Below are 21,138 nucleotides of genomic sequence, written 5' to 3' on the forward strand. Positions count from 1 at the left end.
TGTAACGGGGGGGGGGGATCCGAGGGGGGGGGGGGGGGTCGTTGGAGGGAGGGAGGGAGGAATTTACACGTTCAGGCAGGACAGGAGGAAGCGCGGGACATCAGCAAACCAGCCGGGTCAAGAATCTGCAAGGATGGAGATCCGACCAGACAGGTTTAAGGCGGCCGCGGCGAAAACTCTGGGGAGAATTAACAGGTACAAAGAAATCTCAAAATGTTCCTCACTTTCAAAATGACTCCCCGTTTGTCACGAGTTTGGTGGTTTTGTTTCTGCAGGACTCAGCAGTGCGTCCTGCTCTGCTCCACCACAATAAATGTATTTATGTAGTCGAGAGAAGAAAAAAAGTTGTTTTTAGATATTGATTCCAATAGAAAGGAAGGCGGGTGATTGGTTGCAGCAGAAAGCATCATGTCTGTACAGCCCCGCGTTATAAAAAGCAAGTGGGTGAAATATCAGAGATAGAAAAACGAAATTGGCTGGTTCATTTTTATTTGTTGTAAAAAAAAAAACACAAAGAAGTCATGTGCGTGATGTCATCGGGGTGAAGGTGTGCAGTGAACGTGTCACGGCGCTCGGGACAAGGTGCGCGCGTCCGGACGCTTTCCTCTGAAATCGTGAATGTTGCTCTTGTGTCTGGAACTCTTTCTTTCCCGCAGCTTCTCGTGTTGGTTGGTTTGTTTGATCGTTTGATTGTTTGCTTTAGTCAAATTTAGCCGAAGTCAAAGTGGATCAATTATGTATGAGACGAGCGTGTTGAGTGTGGTTACATAATGTTTCCGAATGAGATGGTTGTCAGAAAAGGATTGTGACACATTTAATATCCATGTATCCATCATTCCTCTATTCATAAAACACATTTTATGTTTTGTATGACAAAGTCAATGCTGTATAAAGTTTATTGATCAAGCAAGCAAAACAATTAAGCTTAATTGGCTATTTTGTTGTTTTTGTTTTTTTAGTATTTATTTGCTAAACGTCTTTCCAACGTCTCACTTCCTCTTTAGGGTAGTTAATCTGTTGAAGATTTAAAGTAACCAAAGTAATTAAATTAAATCTGTTCAGCTTTGGGCTTTCACACAGTATCTCTACGAGATGGTTAATGAAGGAACTGACCTTGACTGGTTTCATGTCTGACACAGTCATTTTCAAAGAAAAGATCAACATATACAACAAAGTTTTGTCAGAAACGTGCTACAACTGATAGTTATCTTTATAAAGTGAATACTATTCAAAAAGCACCAACACAGTGCTTTGAAAAAAGAGTTCTGACAATATTTTAGTAAAAATCAAAGAGATTAAAGCCACTGATGGATCCTCGTGCAAAAACCATTGCTTTAAGCTTTCACTCTGTTCGGATTTGAGGTAGCAACCAAACGTATAAATCCCGTCCTGAAATAGCCTGTTTTTTTTCAGTCCAGCTGTCGAGCCACGCAAATCCCTAAACTCTCCCCTCCCACCCACTCCATCCAAGCCTATGTCACTTCCTCCCGCCGCTCCCTCCTCCGTCCTCCCTCCACCCATCCATCCACCCCTCCACCCATCCATCGAGCCGTTGATGGACCGCATGGATAACTTTCAGCCTATTGGGGCCTCCCAGATCAACGAACACCTCACACTTCTTCTGATTGACCCGATTGTGTGTTTGCACAGGCACAGCTACGAGATGCGATGTTTAAGATTGGGTCCAGGTTGGTTTTTAGTGGGCGACGCCTCGGCTCAGCCTGTTGACGCCGGTGTGTCACGTGTCCAAGAAAAAGCGAATATGTTGTTCAAATTCGTGTGTGAAATGCCTGGTTCATGCATCAGTGTGTTATAAATCAGTGCATGTGTGAATATGTTGCATCCTGATCACAGGACATCCCTGTGTGAATAAATGTGTGTGTGTGTGTGTGTGTGTGTGTTCAAGCTCACCACCTCACAGACTAAATCCCTCCTGATGAATGCAGCCAGGAGTTCATCTATTATTTAAACATTTTCTCCATCAGAATGCATCTCCTGTTTCTATATTAAACTCCATAAACTTCATCACTGGAAGGTCAAGTGCACGCTACATTTATACTTGTGCTGTTTCCTCTTTAAACAACATTAAACTAGGGCCTTAAATGTCATGTAGTTATTTAATTATGTATCTATTTTTGTGCCAAGAAACTAGATTCCACAGCACTATGTAAAATATAATCTCACTACAACTATCTCAGGTTTCTAATAATATCCCTTTTTCCATTTGATTGAAATTACATATTTATCTATATTTATAAACATGGAATTAACCAGGTGTTTGTTGCATATACGGATTAATACAAAGAAGGATAGTTTGTGTTTCACTACGAGGAAATATTCATTGTTAATCAAGTGAATTGCTTGAGCGCTACATTTTCAGTTTCGGTTTTGGAAACCACCAAAACTGCAAAAGTTTGGGCACCATTTTCATTTCCATTTTTCACATTGAAGAAAAGTAATTGTTACATAATTAAAAAAATGGTTTCTATTAGAGTTTTGGAAACTTATTAAATGGAATATTGCATTTAAATTGTCACTTTTGCACAGTACTAAATATTCCACAACGTCATTAATGATGCTGCACTACATTTACGCTTCTGAAAGGCAAAGAACCCGTACGAGAGTAGATCGTTAGTCGAGTAGATCGTTAGTGTTTTGACACTCAGATCATCGTCAGGTAACGGTGGTGAGAAGAACTGTGTGTGTCCAGATGCACTCCATGTGACCAATTAGATATTATGTCTATGAAGGTCACATGCGTGTACGTGTGTGTGTGTGTGTGTGTGTTTCTATAATTGTGTGGGTGCATCAGAGAGAGCGTGTGTGTCCACAGGAGAGAGTGAAAGCACAGTAGTGTGACAGGATGGGGAGGAGGGTGTCTCCCTGGGTGACACCGTCCCACCGAGACCCAATCTGTTCACTTCAGGGAGAAGGAGAGGCTCGTGCAGGAGGTGTGGAAGGGGGGGGGGGGGGGGCAACACTAACAAAATTGCTCCTTTTTTAGACAAGAGCACTGGGGATGGAGAGCTGACATAAGAAAAGCATGATTTACATGCAGCACGATGGGGGATCAATTCAGCACATGGATGGGAAAAATAATGACCGGGTGTTATATAATATTTATCTGCATGTCAAGCTCCCTCGCTGTCACTTTCTCTCTCTCTCTCTCTCTCTCTCTATCTATCTCTCTCCCTCCCTTTCTATCATCCTCTTATCAGAGGATTACGCAGAACGCTCTGTGAATTGGTGAATTTAATATACAGGGAAACAAAAGTCCCAGGTCACCAGCCAGCACGTGAGACCCACAGCGTTATTTAGTGTAAGCTGAGACATTATTGCAAAATGATAAATTGTGCTAAATTAAAGTTATTTTCTCACAATTTAAATACATTTCATAGAGGTGACCACCAGACAGATTCCGTGTAAAAAGATGATAGGAATAAACATGGTGTGTTAAAATGTGCTTCTTATGCCGAGGGGGGGGAAAGAGCACATTGAGTTGGAGGTGTTACTCAGTCTCCACTGAGCCTGTTACTCTTGTAATTAGGATCCTTCAGAGAGCCTGCGGCCCCACAACTCCGTCCTGCTCATGCGCTCTCGCTGGTTAATTGTTTCCAGCTGAGACCAATCCGGTCCAAGAAGGGCTTCATCAGCTGAGTGCGAGCCCCCCCCCCCCGAGGGCAAATGTCTTCACTCCATACCAGTACTCGCTCAGAGACGTGGCAAACGTGTGTTCAAAGTACTAGTTTGGTTTGTAAAGCACCAATAAACACACTGCAACATAGAGCAAGTCAGCTCACACACACACACACAAACTAGAGCGAGATTGGCCTTCAGTGGGAAGCATCTGTAATCAGCGGTGGGTTTTGCTGTGGGCTAGCCTCGTTAGCTGGTAGCGTATGGCTAGGTGTCAGGCCGCAATCTGTTGTGAGGTTTTAATGAGGATCGTCCTGCAGCCTCCGCTTGCTCCACAGCGGGACACGGAGCTCCAGTTAGAGGGCGAGTCAGCACGTTGGTTTTTGTCCCATTTTTTTATCAAGTTTTTGCTTTGATTTATAGAATTTATAAATAATTTGTCTCTCTGTTCCTGGTGTTTCATACACTGGAGGGATGTGCACCGTCGGGTAAATAACCAAATCTGTCTCCATATACTTCAGTTAAAACAATGATACATTGTACACGTAACTCGTGGAGATATATAATATTTAACTAATCTCTGTGCTTTCACCAAAAAGAGAAATGTAAAATGACGAGAGAAGCACGCCGATCTACGGCCAGCGATATTCCGCCCTTCCATATTCATTTCCGGAAGTAAATCATTTTCGTAATCCTAATCTGAATGTAGTGACGGATTAAGAGGGAGGGAGAGAGAGAGGATGCTTTTCTCTCTCTAATCTCTTACAAATTCCAAAATGTTGCTTTACTTTTTTTGTTTTCTTTTTGTGTACTTTACAACCCAAATATCTCAAGATTCAGTATTAATTAATACATCATTATACTGGCAAATCTTGTATTTTTACTGGTTTTTATTGGTGGATTGCACCGTTGTTTAAAGAGATTACGTAGAGGGGGAGGGAGAGGAATCCACAAGCATAACTGAGAAAGACGTGGAGTGGTGTATGTGCAGGGAGGCCAACAGATAGATAGATAGTGACAGATTATGGTGTAAGAGCTATACAGTGAATTATTTATCTCACCCCAAAACACATCAATAATTCAGCTGCAGTGCCAGAGTCTGACTTGTCTGGAGTAAGTGTGTGTGAATAAGTTATCGCTGGGCTCCGAGGCTCCGAGAGACAACCCAGAACCGCCTTCGGTATAACGCTTGTTTTGGGGGAATTTATACGTTTTCAACGAACCCCCCCCCCCCCCGTCACATGGAGCTAATCCTTGTAGCTCCGTGCACATTTCTCCAGCTCACTGATTATCTGGATCAGCCCATCGGAAAAGTGAAAGGTCGACAGAAGAATACGTTGTGCTGTGACATCACGCGAATTCCAAAACACACACACACACACACACACATACACACGCTTGTTTAAACACAACATACACTGTGTGGCACTGGGTCCGCTTTACTTTGAGAAAAACTACTGTGTTTACTTGAGTCCACCTTTGTGTGTGTGTGTGTGTGTTACCTACATCAATCACATTTCAAAGTCACATGGAGGGGATTTACTTTTCTCTTTTGGTGACATGATGCACAAACATAAATCATTACATTACAGGGTGAAGACTTTGTTTCGAGGTAAGTGGAGTGTTTTGGATTATGTCCCAAGTATGTAAGTCAACGTAATGTCCCTAAAAGTCATGCAAAAATCAAGGTGTGTGTGTGTGTTTAAAAGAGGGGGGTGAGAACAGATGGCCGCTCCCCTGCCTTCTCTGTTTGACTCCTGAGGAAAACGTGTCACACACCGTTTGACAGAGATGGTCAGCCCAAAATGACGTCAAATATCGGTTTATTCTGAGACAAACTGATAAACGGAACAAGTGAACAAGTTCCTTGGATGAAAAAAATAATTTCAGATCATTCCATGAGTAACACAGACATGAAAGACGCCCGTCTCTCCTTGTGAACAACCTCATAGTACATGGAGAAACCCTCCAGAGAGCTCCTTGTTGAGACCGGACATCTTGACCAGCACCGCTATGGCAGCCGGTCCCGGCCGGTCCTGAGGTAGCGGGGGGGGGGGGGGGGGGGGGGGGGGTTTGTGTCCTCACAGCTAGCTCTGCTCCTCGGCCGGTGGCAGCTGCTTCCACACGCCGAGACGCGCTGAGTCAGACACGACCGCGTCAAGGTGTGAGAGAGAGAGAGAGAGAGAGAGAGAGAGAGAGAGAGAGAGACTATGAAAAACAGGCAAATTCTGCAAAATCCACATAGTGAAAGAAACAAGAGACACACAGCCTCAAAATAACTGTAAGTGTCTGGAAGATTAACATGAAACTGATTGCTTTTTAAGGGACAGTCTGAAACACAAATGTTGCCTTTACTATTCTTTTGATCCTATTTTCCCTTGTTAGGAAACTTTTAACGCGGTGACGAGATGTGCGTCCATGAAAAACAAATGTTTGTTTCATCCAAAAGTCTAATGGAAATATCTTGTCAAAGGATTTTATAAATTTCCTCAAGCCACAGGTACCTTTTGAAGCTGAAACCCAAAATTATTTTCCGTGCAGTGCTGAGTTCGGTTTGTAATTCTTCCGTCTTCGTCTCCCCTCAGGCTCATTGAGAAGCGGCCACAAAACGGAGAAACCATTGAACTATCGGCCGAGGGCCGCCCTGAGCTGGTGGAGGAGAAGGAGCTGCCGGTGGTGGACTGCACCTGCTTCGGCCTGCCGAGGAGGTACATCATCGCTATCCTGTCCGGCCTGGGATTTTGCATCTCTTTCGGCATCCGGTGCAACCTGGGTGTGGCCATTGTCAGCATGGTGAATGACCAGACGGTCTACAGAGGCAACAAGGAAGTACTCGTGGTGAGCACAGACGCATCAAAGAACCGGACTCGGAACAGATTTACTCATGTTGTGGTGTGCTTGTGAGACAATGACTACCTTTGGGTTTTAATGAAGTTGAAGGGACACATTTTCTTCTCTCCAGGCTGCACAGTTCACGTGGGACCCTGAGACAGTGGGGATGATCCACGGCTCCTTCTTCTGGGGCTACATCGTCACACAGATTCCGGGTGGCTTTATATGCAGAAAATTTGCCGCCAACAGGTTATTGTCTTCAGATTACACTATCGTCTGGCATATAGTGACCTTGTTTACAGTAGAATTGGTAACTTTTGTGCACGGCATGAAAAAAACAAAATGAATCACTATTGAGCAATATCAAACCACACCGAAATATGAAAAATAAAGAAATCTAACATTTTTAACATAGTCTTCATGAGCAAATGGAAAGAAGGTGTATTTGCAGAAATGAAAACAAGCACATAACGTGCATTATGTAGGATCACGACCTTCCAGTGGAGCATTTGTTTTCCATCTGTTACTGTTACTGATATCGGCCCTGAAGCAGCTCCTTTGTTCTCCTGTGTGTTTCAGGGTCTTTGGCTTTGCCATAGTGGCCACATCCACCCTCAACATGCTGATTCCGTCTGCTGCTCGCTGCCATTACAGCTGCGTCATACTGGTTAGGATATGCCAGGGCCTTGTTGAGGTACAGTGTGTGTGTGTGTGTGTGTGTGTGTGTGCCTGCGTGGGCTCAGTGCACATTCCTAGTTGTGTGAGGGTCTCCCTGACTGCGTTGTGTCCTTCAGGGTGTGTCGTACCCAGCCTGCCACGGGATCTGGGCCAAGTGGGCTCCTCCGCTCGAGAGGAGTCGATTAGCCACAACAGCCTTTTGTGGTAAAGTTTCCAGCCTCACTGACCTCACATTTCCCCAACTTTTGAGATGTCTACTTTAACTTTGGGGAGTTTATCACACGAGCTTGTGAAGGTGGGGTCGCCAGAGGTCCTTGCAAAGTTAAAAAGTGTCCATATTGCAAATATGTGCAAATACTTTCATGAGAGTAAAAGTTCAGTCCATGACGAAATACACGTATACAGAACAATACGTTTGTTTCCTTATGGAGGCGATGTCACAAATGTAAAAACATGTCCGAGTTCATTTCTGTTTGCACTGTATGTGAAAGACATCAGCTGACAGGAAGTAAACACAGACCAACAAAGCTTTTCAGGAATTACAGACATGTGACCTATAAAAGTATTAGACATGTCAATTTTACGACCACTACATCAACAATGTATATTATACTAAAATGATTACACGAATGTGAGCAAAAATAATGGTTGGTTGCTTTTTTCTATTCCATGCTTTCTTAGGATCTTATGCAGGGGCGGTGGTGGCCATGCCTTTGGCTGGGATACTGGTGCAATACACTGGGTGGCCTTCAGTATTCTACGTCTACGGTCAGTACCCCTGTAGTGAAACATGGGTTTCTCCTTATTTCGAATGAACACACTGGCATGTTTCCAAAATCCGTCAACTTCTGTGTTTCTCTCTTTCTCCTTCTCTGCTGCACCCACGTCTGTGTCTTCCGCTTCCCCCGCCTCCCTCGTTCAGGCGTTTTTGGGATACTCTGGTACATGTTCTGGATCCTGGTGTCGTATGAGAGTCCCGCCGCTCATCCCACCATCACGCCGGAGGAGAGGAAGTACATTGAAGATGCAATCGGAGAGTCGGGCTCGTTTCTCAACCCTCTGCACGTACGTCTCTATGTGATGTCACGCTGAGAATCCAAACGCAGCGGACATTCACGCGTTCGCGCGCTGCCGACTGCGGTCCTTGATCCATCACAGTGAATTCGGTGGATCCCAATAATGTCTTATTCCTTTGGATGGCAGAAATTTAAAACCCCGTGGAAGCACTTCTTCACCTCCATGCCAGTCTACGCCATCATTGTGGCCAACTTCTGCAGGAGCTGGACCTTCTACCTGCTGCTCATCAGCCAGCCGGCCTACTTCGAAGAGGTCTTTGGCTTTGAGATCAGCAAGGTGACCCCACATGATCTGTGAAAACTGTCTGATTAAAGTATCACTAAAACTAAAAGAGTAGTCATATTGGATCAAATAAGAGGCTGAAAAAGACAATAGTTCTTCCTAAGGGGGGGTTTCATCAAATTTGATGAGAGGTGTCTTGGGATTATCAGCAGAGTCCCAGATTAACACACTGCAAAGGGTCTATGAATGAAGATCACAGGCTATGTGATCTTGTATAATCCTATTTACATATAGATATGCTCCCATGTTTAATTCAAAAGCAAGACATTAAAAGGGTGTGGAGGTAATAGGAAGTAGTGGTAGAGACAAGAGAGGCTGTCAAACTGACTCCTCGCCCCTTTTCCTCTTTCAGGTGGGAATGGTGTCAGCTCTTCCCCATCTGGTGATGACAATCATCGTGCCTATTGGAGGCCAGTTGGCAGACTACCTGAGAACCCACAACCTGATGTCCACCACCAACGTCAGGAAGCTCATGAACTGTGGCGGTGAGTGGCAGAGACACAAGGTCAAACTTACATACACTATTTCATTTTGGTGCTTTGGCAGTAATACAGAATCGGAATTAAATTGAAGTTTTTAGACTTTTACACAGTGTTTTCTTCTGCATGTGCGTGAACACGTGAACATTGCTCGTGGAGGTAAGAGGATCCAAATGTGGATAGTTTTCTTGATTCAGATGTTGACGTGTTTACGTGCCTCAGGCTTTGGGATGGAGGCCACCTTCCTGCTGGTGGTGGGATTCTCTCACTCAAAAGGCGTCGCCATTTCCTTCTTGGTCCTCGCTGTGGGCTTCAGTGGATTTGCCATCTCAGGTAAGAGACTCCATAGAAGAAACTCTGCTCCACAAACATTACAATAACCAAAGTGGGGAAATCATCCTGTGGCCTGCTTTTGGTCTCTCCCTCAGGGTTTAACGTCAACCACTTGGACATCGCCCCTCGGTACGCCAGCATACTGATGGGCATCTCAAACGGCGTGGGAACGTTATCTGGAATGGTGTGTCCTCTCATCGTGGGAGCCATGACCAAACACAAGGTGAAAACTCATCAATTCGAATCGACTTCGCGGCGCGATGTAAAAATGACCGAACTCACGCGCGCCAATCCTTTTCACGTCATTTCAGACGCGTGATGAGTGGAAGTACGTCTTCCTCATAGCTTCTCTCGTGCATTACGGAGGAGTGCTCTTCTACGGTAGGACATGACTTTGACTCCAGCGTCGCGTCCGCAGAAGACCTCCGTCCACATGCTGATCATATGTGTTTCTCAATAGGAATCTTCGCCTCAGGGGAAAAGCAGCCGTGGGCGGACATAGAAGACACCAGTGAGGAGAAGTGCGGTATTATCAATGAAGATGAACTGGCCAACGAAACGGAGGAAATGTACCGTGGAGGCGGGCAGTACGGCGCCATGAGCAAACCGGTTGTTGGTTCCAACGGAGGAGGGACCGGAGGAGGAGGAGGAGGAGGAGGAGGCGGGCCGGGATGGGTGTCGGACTGGGATAAGTCAGAGGAGTACGTGCAGCCACCCGGATACAACTCTTACATGTACGGAGGAGGAGAAGAGAGGGAGCTGACATAGAAGTTTCACATGAAACGAGATAAAAAGAAAGAAAAAAAAGCCAGAAGGAGAAAAAGAGGAAGATTGTTTGGGAAGGGATTGTAAGAGAGGCTCTGCTAATTCTGAATGGACCCGCTGTGTGCTTTTGTACAATATTTACAATCGCACATATCATAAGTAAAGTCTGCATCTGATTCAGATGTGAGTGTGTGTGTGTGCGCGCGTGTGTGTGTGTGTGGGCACGTGCATGCAGGGGTTTAAGTGGTTAACGTGCACAAACATATACAGTATTAATTAGCAAAAGAGACAATTCAAATGTCCCTGATTATCCTTCCTGCTCCTGAACTTGTTTTCTGATTGTTCGGGAGTTCCGTTTCCACCTCATTACTGATTCAAAGTGTGTGTGCGTGTGTGTACATGTGTGTGTGCCTGTGTGGTTGGTTGGATGCGGCCTGTACAAAAACTCTCAAGCCGCTGCCATTGTGTTATGTTTATATATTAAGTTGTATGTTCAACTCACACATTTTCTTTTTTTTGCTCAGAAAGCAACTTTAAAGCCTCAGTTTAGTTAAATGCAAAATAACTGTAGTTACACTTTTTGGTGTACATTACTGTGGAGGCTCTCAGCTTTCAGATAAATCACACTGAGTATGTACTAAAAACAAAAACCAATGCACAAACTAAAGGTTAATGTGTTTTTATGAGATGCTGGTGATGCATATGGTAAATTCCCTCTGCAACATTGTGTTTCCGAAGCAATGCACAATTCAAGTATGCATTCATGTGGCAACTACTTTAAAACTTTTATCAAAGAAGAAAATGGTGCTTAGGTGTTGTACGATCCCGTGTTTGTATCGGTAGAGTTGTAAAACCTTTGTTCAACGTACAGAGGTGTGTGTTTGAGCCTGCATGTGGTGTCTTTGCTGAATCTCACCTGGGTCCGACCGAACTAGGTCACTTCAAGCCAGGCCTAAGGGTCCGCTGAGTAATCAGCGGATATATTGGTGACTTTCCATTTGGTGAGTACGCTCCCATCAAGAGGAGGTGGCCCGGATTGGCAAGTTGAGTGTGATAGTTACTGAACCGGCGAGGAACAGCAGTTATCGCACCCCCGGGCATCACAGCCAGACTTCCATCTTTTTCTGCGTCTCATTGGCTGCCGCTCGGCTCCATCTTCCTCCTGGTATTCATTAGGACGCTTCCTGTCTTCTCCTCTTTGTTGGTGCTCCTTCCATGTCTTTAGTACCTACATTTGAGTCGTGTTTGAGTTGGTAGGACAGCGGTTTTCCGTTGGTCTATGTCTGTGTGTGTGTCTGTGTCTGTGTGAGGGTGAGAGTGTGTTGTTGCGTTGGGTGCAGGTGCTCAAACATTGTGCGGCGAGCGTGTTTTAATGAGCACAGCAGTGCCGTCGCTGCCCTGCCGTCCCTCCCCTCCTTTTACACAAAAACCACACACTCAGTAAACCAATGATTTCATGCAGTCAAGTGCACCGTGCACACGAGAACGGTGGAACACTATTTGGTATTTACACAGCTGGGGCGCACTCATGGAAACCGAGTGAGATTAGGAAGCATTATCGCACATCAACAATGTGTGTGTGTTTAAGTTTGGTACCAATCACGGCAAATCAAATAGGGCTCCTCTCGTGCCCTTTGAAAGCAGCACCTTCTCTCATCTTCGCGCACTGACAGCCGGGTAATGTAGTGGACAGTCCAGAGGGGATTCTCCTGAGAGGACACTAACATGCTCATACAAAAAGAGGAACAGTCTTGTTGCACAAACAAGCTGCACAGTGCAACTCTTTGCATCTGCACATAGAGCCAGCATACAAGAAACGACTATGCACGCACAAACACAACCTCTGCCCTAAGCGTGTACTCAGGTCGTTCAAACATCGAGGATCTAATTCCATTTAACGTATATAGAGGTGGTGATTTGAGCTCACTTGTGATAAACTGGAATGTTGGAATGTTAAAATAATATTCGATTTAAATCAGGATTTAAATAAATAGTTTTATAAAGCAAATTTCGTTTTGAGGGAAATATCTAAAATTTATGAATGAATTTTCCTTTGAACAATGTGTTGTATCTGTGTATTTTTAATCACGTTTCTCTTAGTCTAAGTTAATGGCTGTTCCAATTTTGTCCTTCTTCTTGATGAAATGTGTGGTGAGTATGCTGTAAAAATAACAAAGGACAAAATCATATTTAAACATGCAAAATTGGGAAGATATTCTATGTATAAAATATGTATATTGTGAGATATCCTTGTGTATAATAAAATGTATGCAATTTAAGATGAGGTCACTATTTCAACCAAATCATGTCAACGAGATGTATCCCTTTACAGTGCAATGTCGCACTAAATTAGTGTCGTTTTTTAGATTATTTTATTAATTTACCAGAGCAGTGTCAGTTCTCAGATCTCTCCAAGGACAGATGGATGCAGGATTATCTCTGTGATTTTAAGCAAAGATTAGATAGGAGAGCAGATGCACTCAGTGGGAGAGTGAGGGAGGACATGGACGTCAGTGACAACGGAAGTGGATGGATGAGGGGCCAGAGGGTGGGGCATGATCTCTCACTCTCTCTCCCTCTGAGAGTAAAACGGATGATACGGCAATTTTCTGTATAAAATATCAAACTGGGGATTCGAATACCCCTGACAACTCAATAATCATCTCGCCTTCATAGTTTAAAAATACTTTCCTTGATTTCATTTCTGTGCGTTTTGATCGATCTTTATTTTGATAAGGCTCACCGGAAGTGTTGACGCACTTGACTGGAGTGACGCACTTTTGGCGAATTAAATACAGTGGTGCAGTTCACCACCTCAACCACTAGACGGCGGTAAACACACAAGCATCTTCATGATTCCAGACGTACACATTTTTGGCACTTGGGAGCAGCAAAAACAAGCTGCTGAAAATAGATATTTGAAGCAGTTTTCCCCACAGCGATAATAACGACCGTACTCTTCCTACATTAAGGCTCCACAGTAGCCACGAATTTGATTTGAATGATAAAGTGATGAACATAAATTATTTTTTTGTGTTCCACACCAGAAAACAGTTGGTACATTAGCAACAAAACAATATTATATTTACCACTATTGTATCATATTAGTCATATTGTATATATGTTGTATTGCATGGGTTAATTGTAATAGTTAGTTGACCGTAATGATTTCGATCATGAAAAGTTAGCTTTGTAGCGCACTCTGCGGCCACTGGGGGGACGTGAAGATTCAATCTAACTATGACTCACGCAACTCCAAGTGACACGCTGGTGTCAAGTTAGACGGAATCGTGCACTACTACTTCCTATAAATGAAGGTTATGGAAGTAAATCTGTGCCATCGGGGGTTGAAATAAAAAGTTGATTGAATTTCTAGCACTGAATATTTATGCATTGAAATTATGTACCTGAATGTTTTTCAACATTAAAACACCGCAAAAAAATTCAACCTAAAAAAAAAAATGTTGAAATATTCGAAATGGAGGCTACAATATTCAACCGCAAAAAATTCAACCTTGGCACACCAATATGCGGAGGCTACAATATTCAACCCAAATAAATTCAACCTTGGCACACCAACATCCGGGACACTAAGGAAGAGCAATCGATTCTAGATTCAAGATCAGGAGCGTGCGTCAAGCTAAAGGAGCGAGCACCCAAAACACCTTCGGCTTTGGATTGTATCCATGTCCAATAATAACGGTGTCACGGTTTGGGTCTGCTTGTCTTATTTTGTAGCTTTCTTGTGTCTCGTGTCTCTGGGTAACTTCACTTCCTGTCCTGTGATTGCCTGATTGCTTCCACTTGTGTCCAATCACCTGCACCTCCCTTGTGTATTTAAGCCCTGTGTGCCAGTTGTCCTTTGTCGCGTCATTGTCCATGTCAGTCCTCGTTGGTGCACGTTCTGTTAGATTTGTATTAAATAAAGAGCACGTCAGAAGAACCTGCATTTGAGTCCTGCTTCCGCCTGCACCAGCACCCTACGTGACAGAATGACGCGACCATGGAAGGACTCAGCGGGATTCAGTTTTGTGAACCCGTTTTTGGGAACCCGTCTGGCCCTCGGCGGTCCCCGCAGCGTGCAGCAGGCTGCCAGGCGTAACGCCGACCCCGGCTCGCCAGCAGGCTCCGGGCGGCGTCCCGGTCGACGCCCTCGCCGCTGTCCAGACACCGCTTGGGACTCGCAGTGGGAGGCCAGCGCCCAGCCTCCAGTCCTCAGCGAACGCGGGAAGCAGGTGCTGGAGCTGGCCGCCCTCCTCCAGGCCAGGTACGATCCCCACGTCCTGGACCTCCGAGGTCGGCGGCAGCAACACCGTCCACGACGCCTGTCAGCGCCCGTTCCTGCGCCGAGACGCCCGTCAGCGCCCGTTCCGGCGCCGAGACGCCCGTCAGCGCCCGTTCCTGCCCCGAGACGCCCGTCAGCGCCCGTTCCTGCCCCGAGAACCCGGTCAGCGCCCGTTCCTGCCCCGAGAACCCCGTCAGCGCCCGTTCCTGCCCCGAGACGCCCGTCAGCGCCCGTTCCTGCCCCGAGAACCCGGTCAGCGCCCGTTCCTGCCCCGAGAACCCGGTCAGCGCCCGTTCCTGCCCCGAGAACCCCGTCAGCGCCCGTTCCTGCCCCGAGAACCCCGTCAGCGCCCGTTCCTGCCCCGAGAACCCCGTCAGCGCCCGTTCCTGCCCCGAGAACCCCGTCAGCGCCCGTTCCTGCCCCGAGAACCCGGTCAGCGCCCGTTCCTGCTCCGAGAACCCGGTCAGCGCCCGTTCCTGCCCCGAGAACCACGCCCCCGGTCCCGGCCCCGCGGCGCCTGACCATGACCCCTCCCTCCCACCCTCTTGGGACCGCCTGGAAGTCGGTCCTTGAAGGGGGGGTGGGGTCAGGGGTTGGGCCGGAGCCCCACGCCACGACGACGCCGCAGCCGCACTGCTCGGCGCCCCCCGCCACGACGACGCCGCACTGCTCGGCGCCCCCCGCCAAGACGACGCCGGAGCCGCACTGCTCGGCGCCCCCCGCCAAGACGACGCCGGAGCCGCACTGCTCGGCGCCCCCCGCCACGACGACGCCGGAGCCGCACTGCTCGGCGCCCCCCGCCACGACGACGCCGGAGCCGCACTGCTCGGCGCCCCCCGCCACGACGCCGCAGCCGCACAGCTCGCCGCCCCCTGCCACGACGCCGGAGCCGCACAGCTCGCCGCCCCCCGCCACGACAATGCCGGAGCCGCACCGCCCGGCACCCCCCCAGACCCTGACGCCCGGTCGCCGACCCGGCAGGCCCCCCGAGACACTGAGGCCCAGTCTCCGACCCGGCAGGCCCCCCGAGACCCTGAGGCCCAGTCGCCGACCCGGCAGGCCCCCCGAGACCCTGAGGCCCGGTCGCCGACCCGGCAGACCCCCCGAGACCCTGAGGCCCGGTAGCCGACCCGACAGACCCCCCGAGACCCTGAGGTCCGGCGGTCATCCCGGCCGGAGGGACCCGACCCCGTGCCGCCGACCCTTGGAGTCCCCTGGGCGGCCGGGGGTTGTCGGGTTCCCCGCCCTCCCTCCCTTGTCTGTTTTTCTGGGTTCCACCCTCCTTTAGGACCGTCTGGAATTCGGTCCTTGAGGGGGGGGTTCTGTCACGGTTTGGGTCTGCTTGTCTTATTTTGTAGCTTTCTTGTGTCTCGTGTCTCTGGGTAACTTCACTTCCTGTCCTGTGATTGCCTGATTGCTTCCACTTGTGTCCAATCACCTGCACCTCCCTTGTGTATTTAAGCCCTGTGTGCCAGTTGTCCTTTGTCGCGTCATTGTCCATGTCAGTCCTCGTTGGTGCACGTTCTGTTAGATTTGTATTAAATAAAGAGCACGTCAGTCCTGCTTCCGCCTGCACCAGCACCCTACGTGACAAACGGGGCTTTAACTCTTCTTCATGTCATCAGTGTGGTTTGTGTCTGTAAGATTCCGTGTTAGACAGCTGACATTTGTACATTAACAGACTGTGTTGGACATGAACTAAGCGGAAGTTAAACGAGAGCGTACAGCCGCTCACAATACGCCTCTTCTTCTAGTTTTGAATTCATTTAATGATGCTGAGATCCTTGGACAAGCTGTTAGGAGTGATTGGCGGAGTTTTGAAAACCAGGAACGCGCTTGAAGAGGCAAATGAGCTGCTGTATCGTAGGGGGGGAGGGGGGGGGCAGCGGCTTTAGCGGAGCGTGCAGACGCATAAACCCGACAGGACATGCAGGAATAACCGCAGTAGCGTCGGTGGAAGGATCCTTTTTCACAGCGGCACAAGCCGATCTCAGTTGGGTATTAAGCGACATTCAAAGTCCACGTAACGTTAAATGAGTCTTCATGACCATGGGTAAACTTTATTGAGGATCTGGCACAACACAGCGACCTGCAAGTAGCGCAGAGTCTTACATAAAGGGATGTACGTCTTAATGCGAGGCTTTAGAATTTATCTCAAAGGGATCCTGTATTTGCTCGTAAAGTCTGAAACGAGAACCCATTTTTCAGTGACGGTGTTACGTGCCTACTGGTTTTTGAACTGCTGGTTTGGCTACGGGTGCGTGTTTGTTTTCCCCCGGTGTTACGTGCCTACTGGTTTTTGAACCTACTGGTTTGGCTACGGGTGCGTGTTTGTTTCCCCCCGGCAGGCAGGTGTTGTCTGCCTCCGTCACTTGAGTCGTCACACATTTGCAAACATATTGTTCTGAAAATGTTCAAAAATGCATCCCATATCCATTGCAGCGATTACGATTGTATAAGTGAGCACTACGTCACTGCCACGTATGAAGAAATACATAAAAGAACATTTATTAAAAGTCCGCCACAACCGGGATTCGAACCGTGTCGCGCAAAATAACGTAGTGCCAAAGAGCGACTGTGCTACCCACTCGGCCAACCGAGCTTAAGGGATTTCAGTTGATTTGTATATTTTAATAGAGTTGTATATCGTCAGTGGCAAGCAAACGTTTTGGTTTAGGGTGAACATTATATGTTCTTTTATGTATTTCTTCATACGTTGCCACACTGATGGCATGAAGAAGAGTTAAAGTCCCGTTATTATTGGACATGGATACAATCCGAAGCCGAAGGTGTTTTGGGTGCTCGCTCCTTTAGCTTGACGCACGCTTCTGATCTTGAATCTAGAATCGATTGCTCTTCCTTAGTGTCCCGGATGTTGGTGTGCCAAGGTTGAATTTGTTTGGGTTGAATATTGTAGCCTCCGCATATTGGTGTGCCAAGTTTGAATTTTTTGCGGTTGAATATTGTAGCCTCCATTTCGTATATTTCAACATTTTTTTTTTTAGGTTGAATTTTTTTGCGGTGTTTTAATGTTGAAAAACATTCAGGTACATAATTTCAATGCATAAATATTCAGTGCTAGAAATTCAATCAACTTTTTATTTCAACCCCCGATGGCACAGATTTACTTCCATAGAAGGTGGCTAAAACACTCACAATAAAATAAGCATTTGCAATAAAGAACTAATAATACATACAGATCTACGCTAAAATATGTTAGCAGAGATATATCACATTGCAAGGTAGTAATAAAATGTGCTAAATGTATTAGTTTAGATATCTGCAGCAGTAAGAGGAACGTCTTCGGTGTGAGAAAAAAAAGTTTCCTGACAGAACACGCCCAATTCTGGCTTCGTCGCTTTACTATTGGACAGATTTGCTTTGTATAGGCGGGGTCAAACGCTACAACTCCACTGTGATTGGGTTGTTACGACGTCGCTCAGCATCCCGGCGCTTCATTGGTTGTTTGACGACGGGGATTAACCAGAGAACACTCCCTTCATTGAGCCACAACGGAGCCTAAATAGGAACTCGGTCGGTTTCGGGCTTTTAATTTATTCATTACATGAAGTAAGATTTGTACTAATAGCGTCACAAATCTGCGGTTACTCGTTTTTGACACGTTATACAAGTCAGGAAAACGAGTTGCGGACTGACCCTGAAGTTTGTCCACAAGTGGGTTTTAAAAAAAAAAAAAAGGAAATCGTCTCCAGGCTAAGGCTATGTAGCAAGCTAATCTCAGTTATCCTACGTAAAACCCGGCTAACCTTTCACAAACAGCCGCAAACCCCGCACCGAGGTAAGCACGTTGACCCGCGACGACGTAGAACAACGAGGAGAGCGTAACGGGAACACGAGTTTAACCGGTTGTCCTTAAATCTGTGTCCGTCTCTACGGCGCGTCCGTGTGGGGAGGAAGAGGGGAGACGTCCCCTGGTTAGGTTTTTTTTTTTTTTTTTTTTCTTTTCACTCCGCTCTTCTCCCCCGGTTGGGTTTCATCCTCATTCGTTTACTCTTTTTAGGCATGACCGAGTACAAACTCGTGGTGGTCGGGGCAGGAGGTGTCGGGAAGAGCGCTCTCACCATCCAGCTCATCCAGAACCACTTCGTGGATGAATACGATCCAACCATCGAGGTGAGCGACGCGCCGTCGCTTAATCCGGCGAAAACGCTTCAATCCGCCAGAGTTACTGTCTCACGGGTCTCTTTTTTAAGGTTTTACAAACACAGTCCTCGGACCCTTCCTTAAACCGTTTTCATATTTCCTTTTGTGAAGCTCGGGGAGTTGTGGTCTTCTGTGACAGATGTTTCATCAGTGCAGCTGTGTCTCCTTGTTTCACAGGTCAACGAGTGCTTTGCACTACACAATTAAAAAATAGATGTATCAAAAATATGGTTTATTACAAGTAAAAGCCCTCTGTTAAAACCTAATGAGTTAATCAGTATTCAGCAAAACACCTTAAAGCTTTGCAATATAAACACTGCAATGACTGTTATAATAGTTCAGTCTATTTATAATATCAGTGTATATAGTATACATGTCAGTTATTATAGATGTCTTTACACTGCAGTAATCTTGTATTTTTCCTGCTGCGGGACTAATTAAAGATTTTGATCTTATAACCTTTCCCGTATCTTTGCTGAGTAATCCAAGAATCCCCACAAGCTGTTTTTGTACACCTCTATTATCAGCCAGAGTCAAATACCTTTCTGGAGGTTCACACACACAACTTGTTTCTGCATGACGCCGCAGGGCGACTCCAAAACAAAAAAAACCCTTTGCAATCATCCTGATGCAATCCATTTCGTGTCTGACCTGTTTGGTTCCACCTGTGTGATCGAGTCATCGTTGCGTTCCAGGACTCGTACAGAAAGCAGGTGGTGATTGATGGAGAGACGTGTCTGTTGGACATCCTGGACACTGCCGGTCAGGAGGAGTACAGCGCCATGAGGGACCAGTACATGAGAACAGGAGAGGGCTTCCTCTGTGTGTTTGCCATCAACAACACCAAGTCCTTTGAGGACGTTCACCTCTACAGGTACGACACACCTTGTTGTATAGAAAACAGCTGCGAGATGAAACTGTGGCAAATACTCCATTGTAATGGTGTGTGTTTAAGCTGCATCAGTCTGTAAATCAGCTGTTGTTTTGTGAAATTTAGTTTGACATTCAAAACAGAAGCTTTTTTTTTTTACATACCATTTTTTTTTGTCTTTTACATATTTTTTTAATTATGGCCCTTTGTGGTTACTTTGTGATAAGTGAGTGTTATTCAGGTACTCTACTTTAACTCCTTTTGTCATATTAATGGCATGCTGTAAACTGCCGTCGTTGCAAAGATGAAAGTAGGGTGGCCTCAGTGTCTCGTGTCCCCCTCATCAGAGAGCAGATCAACAGGGTGAAGGACAGTGACAGTGTTCCCATGGTGCTGGTGGGGAATAAGAGCGACCTGAGCACTCGCACGGTGGAGTCGCGGCAGGCGCAGGAGCTGGCTCGAAGCTACGGAGTCCCGTTTGTCGAGACCTCTGCCAAAACCAGACAGGTACCTGGGAGAAGACTCCACTCCTGTGTTCACTTGGCAAAGATTATTTCGATAACTCCAAAGTCAGTGTCTGGAATAGTTCTTTCCTTTTGCGTGACCGTAGTTTCTGTGTTGCAGGGCGTGGAGGAAGCTTTTTATTCGCTAGTACGTGAGATCAGAAGGTATAAGGAGACCAACCGCAGCAACAAGAAGAGCAAGAAGAACACTCAGAGACGCTGCATGATACTATAGCCCAACACGCAGACCAGCTCATCCCTAAAAGCACTTGCTCACCCTCACACACTGCCCCCCCCCTCCTCTCCTCCTCCTCTCCTCTCCCCTCCCAGTCACGTTGGCGATGTCCATCACGGCAGTGGAAGCGGCCGTTGGTTTCCACATGCAGGATGTCACCACAGGATATGCAGTGTCTATTCAACGCTGTGAATTATCTGCTTCTTTTTGTTGACCAAACAGCTGCAAAATGAAGTTTTTAGATTTTTTTTTTGTTAGCATTTGTGCAAACTTCATCTGAGTCCATGGTAGAAAGCATTTGTCTGTAATGATTGTAGTCTTTTACTAATTGGTATTATGTCATTCGTGTCACAAGCAATTCCTGTTGACTCTTTGTAGGTCAGGGGTCCACCGTGGTGGTGCGTCACCGCACTTTGTACCGTCACATCAGGTGACACTTTCAGTCCAAATCTTCTAAATTCTGTGGTCATTTAGAGAGGGTGAGGTTGGATTGGTACCATTTTAAAAGGGTTTACTCGGCTATTTCTCAGGTCCTGATAACACAACATATTCCTCACGAGTTCTGAGATCTGATGCATTGTGTCAGCGGGTTCCTGCCTGTCAGTGTTGCCTGTTGCGATGTGGTACTACATTCAATATTTAAACTCCACTGATGCTCGACGCCCCACAACATCTCAAGGACTGTGACTTGTTATCTGATTAAGATATTTAATAAGGAACCTGTTTTCTATAGCAGTGTTTGTCCTCTTTCATAATTAGTCATGTTGTGGATGGAATTTATATTTTTGTAGTATGACCATGAACGGTTCCTGCTTTTCAGTGGTGTTAAAGTCAAACCAGCTTCCCAAAGCCTTTCGTTATCTGGACTTTATGTAGTTCCATTGTTAAAACATTTAGTCTCTCACTGACAGCTATGTAAAATCTTTAATGCACTCTGCTGTAATGAACAATTAAATGTCTTCAGCTTGTATGCGTTCGTTTTATTCAGGATGCAAGAT

The 21,138-nt window shown here is 46.4% G+C and overlaps 2 protein-coding genes across 4 annotated transcripts; both read left to right on the forward strand.

Moving 5' to 3' along the window:
* The first annotated feature begins 66 nt into the window (after nucleotides 1–66).
* slc17a7a (solute carrier family 17 member 7a) lies at nucleotides 67–12,361 on the forward strand. The gene is made up of 13 exons (XM_037475837.2): nucleotides 67–195; nucleotides 6,222–6,474; nucleotides 6,599–6,717; nucleotides 7,048–7,162; nucleotides 7,263–7,350; nucleotides 7,828–7,914; nucleotides 8,069–8,211; nucleotides 8,350–8,499; nucleotides 8,858–8,990; nucleotides 9,207–9,317; nucleotides 9,413–9,540; nucleotides 9,629–9,698; nucleotides 9,778–12,361. Exons 1-13 carry the CDS (start codon nucleotides 134–136, stop codon nucleotides 10,083–10,085), a joined length of 1,767 nt encoding a protein of 588 aa, XP_037331734.1. The 5' UTR covers nucleotides 67–133; the 3' UTR covers nucleotides 10,086–12,361.
* Nucleotides 12,362–17,864: 5,503 nt separating this feature from the next.
* Nucleotides 17,865–21,110, forward strand: zgc:55558 (GTPase KRas). 3 transcript variants are annotated; one of them, XM_037475846.2, is made up of 5 exons: nucleotides 17,865–18,166; nucleotides 18,389–18,501; nucleotides 19,227–19,405; nucleotides 19,750–19,909; nucleotides 20,027–21,110. In XM_037475846.2, exons 2-5 carry the CDS (start codon nucleotides 18,391–18,393, stop codon nucleotides 20,138–20,140), a joined length of 564 nt encoding a protein of 187 aa, XP_037331743.1. In that variant the 5' UTR covers nucleotides 17,865–18,166; nucleotides 18,389–18,390; the 3' UTR covers nucleotides 20,141–21,110. The 3 variants fall into 3 exon arrangements, with proteins under 3 accessions (XP_037331743.1, XP_037331745.1, XP_037331744.1); XM_037475848.2 differs by having other exon boundaries at nucleotides 17,869–17,901; XM_037475847.2 differs by having other exon boundaries at nucleotides 18,163–18,302.
* The last annotated feature ends 28 nt before the right edge of the window (nucleotides 21,111–21,138 follow it).

Source organism: Pungitius pungitius, chromosome 12 (genome assembly GCF_949316345.1).
Source record: "Pungitius pungitius chromosome 12, fPunPun2.1, whole genome shotgun sequence".
Classification (NCBI taxonomy): Eukaryota; Metazoa; Chordata; class Actinopteri; order Perciformes; family Gasterosteidae; genus Pungitius; species Pungitius pungitius.

Bases quoted from the DNA above. Each gene is read 5' to 3' on its own strand.
- slc17a7a (XM_037475837.2), top strand. From the start codon at position 134: ATGGAGATCCGACCAGACAGGTTTAAGGCGGCCGCGGCGAAAACTCTG. The intron at 7,163-7,262 runs GTACAGTGTGTG...TGTGTCCTTCAG, and splicing joins TATGCCAGGGCCTTGTTGAG to GGTGTGTCGTACCCAGCCTG. The intron at 8,500-8,857 runs GTGACCCCACAT...TTCCTCTTTCAG, and splicing joins TTGGCTTTGAGATCAGCAAG to GTGGGAATGGTGTCAGCTCT.
- zgc:55558 (XM_037475846.2), top strand. From the start codon at position 18,391: ATGACCGAGTACAAACTCGTGGTGGTCGGGGCAGGAGGTGTCGGGAAG. The intron at 18,502-19,226 runs GTGAGCGACGCG...GTTGCGTTCCAG, and splicing joins AATACGATCCAACCATCGAG to GACTCGTACAGAAAGCAGGT. The intron at 19,406-19,749 runs GTACGACACACC...CCCCCTCATCAG, and splicing joins GAGGACGTTCACCTCTACAG to AGAGCAGATCAACAGGGTGA.